The sequence below is a fragment of the Electrona antarctica genome (genome assembly GCF_951216825.1).
Source record: "Electrona antarctica genome assembly, chromosome: 3".
Lineage (NCBI taxonomy): Eukaryota > Metazoa > Chordata > Actinopteri > Myctophiformes > Myctophidae > Electrona > Electrona antarctica.
In genome coordinates this window covers 60325095-60332594 of record NC_136808.1, presented here as the reverse complement: position 1 = coordinate 60332594, position 7500 = coordinate 60325095, and the positions used below count along the sequence as shown (strand labels likewise).

General features: G+C 45.8%; 1 protein-coding gene across 1 annotated transcript in view; it reads right to left on the bottom strand.

Moving 5' to 3' along the window:
• ano1a (anoctamin 1, calcium activated chloride channel a) overlaps positions 1 to 7500 on the bottom strand; it is a 141812-nt gene that overhangs the window by 63235 nt on the left and 71077 nt on the right. Inside the window, exons 10-12 of the mRNA XM_079496429.1 lie at positions 6647 to 6708; positions 6044 to 6204; positions 1067 to 1149 (exon numbers count right to left, since the gene is read on the bottom strand). Of these exons, the coding sequence (XP_079352555.1) occupies positions 1067 to 1149; positions 6044 to 6204; positions 6647 to 6708 (306 nt within the window). The remainder of the gene's footprint in view (positions 1 to 1066; positions 1150 to 6043; positions 6205 to 6646; positions 6709 to 7500) is intronic.

Sequence of the window (7500 nt, the reverse complement as noted above, 5' to 3'; positions counted from 1 at the left end):
AAAAAAAAAAAAAAAACGTTTTTCTCCTCTGGTGAAAAGCTGGAATTTGCGCGATGGCAGTCTCTCAGTCAAATCTGGTCACATATATAAACTGGAATAAATAGCCAGATGAGCTTTAACATGCTAATGGGGTGGACGGTAACTCGAGCCTGATTTATGCATGGCCGATCACCTGTCAAAAATACAACACGTTGTGGTGCGACATGCGAAATAGAGGGAATGTCAGAGACACAAACACAGGTGTTGGAGTCAGAGATGTTTGCGGTCGATCCATTAAAGCAGTGGTTCGCAAACAGTGGCTCGGGACCTATTTGTGGGCCACAGACCAATGTTTATGGGTTATGACTAGAGTAAAAAAAACACATTTTCTTTCCCTACATTAAAAACACACATAAATAAAATAAAACTATTATAAAAATAATAATTTAATGATTATTAAAACAAACAAATCGAAGAAATTCCATGAATAAAATAATAATAATAATTAATAATTAATAGCCGATCTACAAGCTTGCAATATTTTAGATATTAGATATTTTCACTAGTTTGGGCCCCAAACTCCCGGGCAAACGTCTAATCTCTCTTTTGGGTCTCGACCTTACAGGTTTTGGAATCACTGCTTTAATTTTGAAATGCTATTTTTGAAAAGTCGAAGAACGACTGACATAGAAACATAGCTTTTTCAGAAAACTGTCAGGATGTAGAAGACATTTTTAGAATCTGATCTCAGGTCAAAATGGGTTAATTGTCTGGCGTACTATTATGGGAGGTCCCAAAATATATGACACCCCAGATAAGGGGGCGGGGTCGGGACAATTTGAACCCCATCATTTTCTGACAGTTTGGTCCCTAGAATAGCCAAAACAGCAACACAAAAAAATCCATTTTAGCAAAGAAATCCTACGGAAGTACACCTCGTACCACACGAAAGAATGCAAGTCCACATGTGTTTCATCAGGTAGGCCTATTCATCAATGGTGATACAAAATGGATAATTTTGTGCGTGTCGCATCTCATTTCAGCTCAACATGTGTTTAGGGAGTTGAGAAGGTGTGGTCTAGCTCACCTCCTCCTCCTCGAAGCCCGTCAGGTCCCAGATGTAGTTCAGTCTCATCTGCCTCCTCTTCCAGTGTTCCATGAAGATCACAGCTGCACACACACACACACACACACACACACACACACACACACACACACACACACACACACACACACACACACACACACACACACACACACACACACACACACACACACACACACACACACACACACACACACACACACACACACACACACACACACACACACACACACACACACACACACACACACACACGTTAAAATGACCGGCTTAGAGTATACCGATAGAGTATGTGCGTGTGCAACACCCAACTGATCACTACATACATTACTGTAGAGCTTTGCACCAATTTATAACAGATAGCAGATCTACAAGCTCGAGCTTGTAGGTCTGCTATTTTTCAGATGCACTGAGGCTGTTGCTGCCGTCCATCCTACAGTTTCCTAAAGCATCATTTATACTTATTCATAAATCTACATATTGTGATGTTGTGTTGCTTCATATAATAGCCTAATAATAATTAAAATAACAAAACATATTCAATACATCATTTTACCAAAAGACCTTAATGGCCGACATGTATATAGGCTCACGTAAACCTTTTGATAGTTGTCATTGTGACAGTATTCTAAAGGTCAGTGGCGTGCACAGACATTTAGAGGGGCAGGTGCTCAAGTTAAAAAAGGGCACCTTGTGCAGCGCGTGGAACCGGCCGGTTGCCTTAATCCATTTTGGGCGGGAACCCCTTTTGGTGTTAGCATTATGTTATGCTTTAGCTATTGAAAAATAGCAGATCTACAAGCTCATAGCGCGCCACCGAGTGGCGCGCTATGAACTTGTAGGTCTTTTTTTTTTTTTTTTTCCAAAAGGGCACATTGCCAAAAGGGCAGGGGGTGCTCTAGCACCCCCTAGTGTCTATCTGTGCACGCCACTGCTAAAGGTGACAAACAGACGCTATAGCTGTAGACTGTGATCTCTCTCTTCTCTCCGGTCCTTCTGCAGAGAACAGATGGCACTGGCAGGACATCAGACAAGAGGAGGAGGGAAGTGTTTGTGCATGTACATTATGCCAGTGGGCGTGTATTCACCCTCTTTGGTACTATTAACCCAGAAGCCATTGGCCCTGGTAGCGCGACAGATTGTGTGTGTGCATTTGTGGCATTTAAAAGGCCAAATTCAAGGATGGCCAAGGGACACAAATGAGGCCCCTGGCCTGCACAGTACAATCCTCAGTGTTAATTCAACTCTGAAAGTGTAGTGAGGATTTTACTCTGCAGTTTGGAGAGGTGCAGGGTTACATAAACAGTCCTAGGCAGTTTGGAGAGGTGCAGGGTTACATAAACAGTCCTAGGCAGTTTGGAGAGGTGCAGGGTTACATAAACAGTCCTAGGCAGTTTGGAGAGGTGCAGGGTTACATAAACAGTCCTAGGCAGTTTGGAGAGGTGCAGGGTTACATAAACAGTCCTAGGCAGTTTGGAGAGGTGCAGGGTTACATAAACAGTCCTAGGCAGTTTGGAGAGGTGCAGGGTTACATAAACAGTCCTAGGCAGTTTGGAGAGGTGCAGGGTTACATAAACAGTCCTAGGCAGTTTGGAGAGGTGCAGGGTTACATAAACAGTCCTAGGCAGTTTGGAGAGGTGCAGGGTTACATAAACAGTCCTAGGCAGAGAGGCCGAGCAGCTCAGATGCTTTTATATATAAAAGCAAACTGTTTTCTAAAGTAAAAGCGACTAAACTGCTCGTATTTGAACGACGTGGGTTGCCAGTTGCCACTGGCTGGGACTGGGAATATTATCCTCCCAGAGACGCATAATATTAACTACGATTTTGTTTTCTGCCTCTACGCCTAATGAAGCATACCCGTGAGGTGTGAATGCTTTATATATATATATATATATATATATATATATTTCGTGCACGTCCAGGTGGGGGAGGGGCTGCATGGTAGGCAAGATATAATATGCAAAACATATTCGTGGGGGATCGTTTGGGGATACCGTTTGCGCTTCAGCCAGTCAATCAGTGAGATAATAACACGCAGCTGAGTGATCAGCGAACGGCCCGGCACATCAAAGGCAGAGTCTCACAGCTGTACAGAGTTGCTAATGCAGTGGTCCCCAAAGTGGGGTCCGGGGACCCCCAGGGGTACTTGAGGGAGTTCCAGGGGGGGACCCAGCTAGATGATAATTTGGAACCAAATGGACCCTTATGGGTCTGTAACTAAGAGTGTACAAATGGAACCAAATGGACCCGTTAGGGTTGTACGCTCTCAGAGTTAAATTAGCATTGATTTTATAATATAAATATTGGGGATCGCAGATATAGAAATGCTATTAAATGGGGGTCCGTAGACTAATGCATGTCAAATTGGGGGTCCTTGAAATTTAAAAAAATCACTGCTAGAGACATAAAAATCTTCTCTTATAGAGGGGTCCCTGGCATATCTTTTGGGAGACCATGGGTTGTGTACCATTGGTGAGAGAGGGGGTTTTGGTAGAGGTTTGGGTTGTGTACCATTGGCGAGAGAGGGGGTTTTGGTAGAGGTTTGGGTTGTGTACCATTGGAGAGAGAGGGGGTTTTGGTAGAGGTTTGGGTTGTGTACTATTGGCGAGAGAGGGGGTTTTGGTAGAGGTTTGGGTTGTGTACCATTGGAGAGAGAGGGGGTTTTGGTAGAGGTTTGGGTTGTGTACCATTGGCGAGAGAGGGGGTTTTGGTAGAGGTTTGGGTTGTGTACCATTGGCGAGAGAGGGGGTTTTGGTAGAGGTTTGGGTTGTGTACCATTGGAGAGAGAGGGGGTTTTGGTAGAGGTTTGGGTTGTGTACCATTGGAGAGAGAGAGGGGGTTTTGGTAGAGGTTTGGGTTGTGTACCATTGGAGAGAGAGGGGGTTTTGGTAGAGGTTTGGGTTGTGTACCATTGGAGAGAGAGGGGGTTTTGGTAGAGGTTTGGGTTGTGTACCATTGGCGAGAGAGAGAGGGTTTTGGTAGAGGTTTGGGTTGTGTACCATTGGAGAGAGAGGGGGTTTTGGTAGAGGTTTGGGTTGTGTACCATTGGAGAGAGAGGGGGTTTTGGTAGAGGTTTGGGTTGTGTACCATTGGAGAGAGAGGGGGTTTTGGTAGAGGTTTGGGTTGTGTACCATTGGCGAGAGAGGGGGTTTTGGTAGAGGTTTGGGTTGTGTACCATTGGAGAGAGAGGGGGTTTTGGTAGAGGTTTGGGTTGTGTACCATTGGAGAGAGAGGGGGTTTTGGTAGAGGTTTGGGTTGTGTACCATTGGAGAGAGAGGGGGTTTTGGTAGAGGTTTGGGTTGTGTACCATTGGAGAGAGAGGGGGTTTTGGTAGAGGTTAGGGTTGTGTACCATTGGAGAGAGAGGGGGTTTTGGTAGAGGTTTGGGTTGTGTACCATTGGAGAGAGAGGGGGTTTTGGTAGAGGTTTGGGTTGTGTACCATTGGAGAGAGAGAGGGGGTTTTGGTAGAGGTTTGGGTTGTGTACCATTGGAGAGAGAGAGGGGGTTTTGGTAGAGGTTTGGGTTGTGTACCATTGGAGTAAGAGAGGGGGTTTTGGTAGAGGTTTGGGTTGTGTACCATTGGAGAGAGAGGGGGTTTTGGTAGAGGTTTGGGTTGTGTACCATTGGCGAGAGAGGGGGTTTTGGTAGAGGTTTGGGTTGTGTACCATTGGAGAGAGAGGGGGTTTTGGTAGAGGTTTGGGTTGTGTACCATTGGAGAGAGAGGGGGTTTTGGTAGAGGTTTGGGTTGTGTACCATTGGCGAGAGAGAGGGTTTTGGTAGAGGTTTGGGTTGTGTACCATTGGAGAGAGAGGGGGTTTTGGTAGAGGTTTGGGTTGTGTACCATTGGCGAGAGAGGGGGTTTTGGTAGAGGTTTGGGTTGTGTACCATTGGCGAGAGAGAGGGGGTGGGGAGTATAGCCCACATACGGTATAGACCCATGGAAGACCCTGCGGTCAATGAGGTTTATCGGGTTTAATGTCGCGTGACGGCCTTAAGCCATGCAAGCCAATGAAGCCATGCAAGCGGCCATGCAAGTGCACTTGAGATCAAATTGATATTTTTTTCCTGTGTGCAATTCCATCTTCCCTCGGGGGCTCCACCGTTCCAACACCTTCGCCCCGCCGCAGCAGGGATACCATGGTGGTCTTCTGAATATCGATTAGCTTCGCTTACACAAGATTTAAATTCCACTCACACCTCACGGGTGTACGCTTCATTAGGCATAGAGGCAGAAAACAAAATCGTAGTTAATATTATGCGTCTCTGGGAGGATAATATTCCCAGTCCCAGCCAGTGGCAACTGGCAACCCACGTCGTTCAAATACGAGCAGTTTAGTCGCTTTTACTTTAGAAAATAGTATTCTGGTAGCGAACAATGTTCCTTACATTACACAGGTGCATGTGTTTGGTCCGATGTACTAAGTCTACAGTCTTGTCATGAGTCCCAAAACCCAAAACCCAATCCTAAACCTAACGAAGCCACAGGTTAGTTTTTTTTTTTTTTTATGTTTTTTTGTGGCTTTTGCCTTTATGTTTTTTATAGAGGGGGTGACATGCAGTAAAGGCCGTCGGGATCGGGAGTCGAACCCGCGGCACACTGCCAGACTGGATTATCAGCCAAGGTGCCTGGACCGCTGAGCCACGGACCAGGCCAGCCACAGTTTCGTTTTAACCTGCCAGGGGTTAGTTGTAACCTGCCACGCATGTAGGGAGCCACTGGTTAGTTTTAACCTGCCACTGGATGGTTTTAACCTGCGCGCAAGTCGGGAGCCACGGGTGTCTAACCAACATATGCACCCCACATCACACAGGTTCCTATGTAATTCCCATAACGCAATCAACCAGTAGCTGGCTTTCTAGAAGTCCAATGTGAACCCAGAGAGAGTGTATGTCGTTCTGAGCGGATGGTTTTGATATCGAGATGGAACATGTAACTGCTGTGTTCCTCCTCCTCACCCCAGAGAGCCATGAAGATGGAGAAGAAAACGGTGGCGGGGTTATCGAAGAGGTGGCTGGCCCGCGCCGTGCCACACGCTGTCACCAGCTTCCAGTAGCTGCACGCGCGGTCACACAGTGGACACATGGTGATGTTGTTCCTGGCATCACAGATCTCCATGCTGAGAGGGAGAACAGAGGGAATGGCACAGGAGAGAGAGGGGGAAGGAAGGTAAAGGAGATAGTATAGAGGATGAGTACTGGTGGTGATTGAAAAAAAGAGTTCAGGCTCACTTTGGCACACCTCGAGCACGCGCACGCACGCACGTGCACCACGCACGCACGCACGCACGCACGCACGCACGCACGCACGCACGCACGCACGCACGCACGCACGCACGCACGCACGCACGCACGCACGCATCCCCAACATCATGGCACGCACGCACGCACGCCATGATGTTGGGGATTAAACAATTACCTCTAGAACATATTTACAATTAGTGTAATATCACTTATTTTTTCGATATCTCGATATATTTGGCTGACCAGTTGAAACACTTTTTGCAGAGGTTAATTCCCTTCATCATCTCAATTCACCCAAAACAGTGTGTATGCGCTGACGGTCTTTGATACACCGCTGTGTAACCATACTGCATGCTCAGCGTGCCAGCAGACACGCCAGCCTGTCGTCCATCTCTAAACAAGACAAAACACATTCCATGTTCATAACAAGACTGAAAAAGCCACACATTCCTGCGATTCAAGCAACGTGTCTATTTCATACACCTTAAAACCCATTTTGGACTGAGGTCGATAAAAATAAATAAAAAAGGCTTCTAAATCCTAAATTCTTTCTGAAAAACCCATGTTTCTATGTCAGTGGTGCTCAACCTTTTTCATGTCAAGGACCCCCAGAATTATCTCTATTGGGCCACGGACCCCCATCTCAAAATATGTAGTTCCAGGGACCCCCCAGAAGCAAATATTTTAGTTAAAAATGTTCGCTCTGAGATATATATTCAATGATTTGCGCCAAATTTTAACGATTTTTCGTTACTCGGTGGCGCGCTACGAGCTTGTAGATCTGCTATTTTTTCAATAGCTAAATTATAACATAATGTTTAAAACACCAAAAGGGGTTCCCGCTCAAAATGGGTTAAAAAAGACCACCATACAAATCAGCATGAGGGATTTTGGTGGACAAACTGTTTGACTTTGGACAGGTGGACAGGTGGACAGGTGGACAACTAAACTAAACTTTGTAACCAAGTCGTTGCTGTTGTCATCTCGAATTTACCCATCAAAGTGCTTCAACGTATAGATCAAGGATTGGTTGTTGAGCGAGCCTGTATGCACATTACCATTGACAGCCCCAATATACCATAGATTTGACTACTTGTGGGAACAGATGGTTCTCCATATTGTTCTGCTAAATTAATCAAAACAAACCATATGATTTCTCTCACAGAGAACCT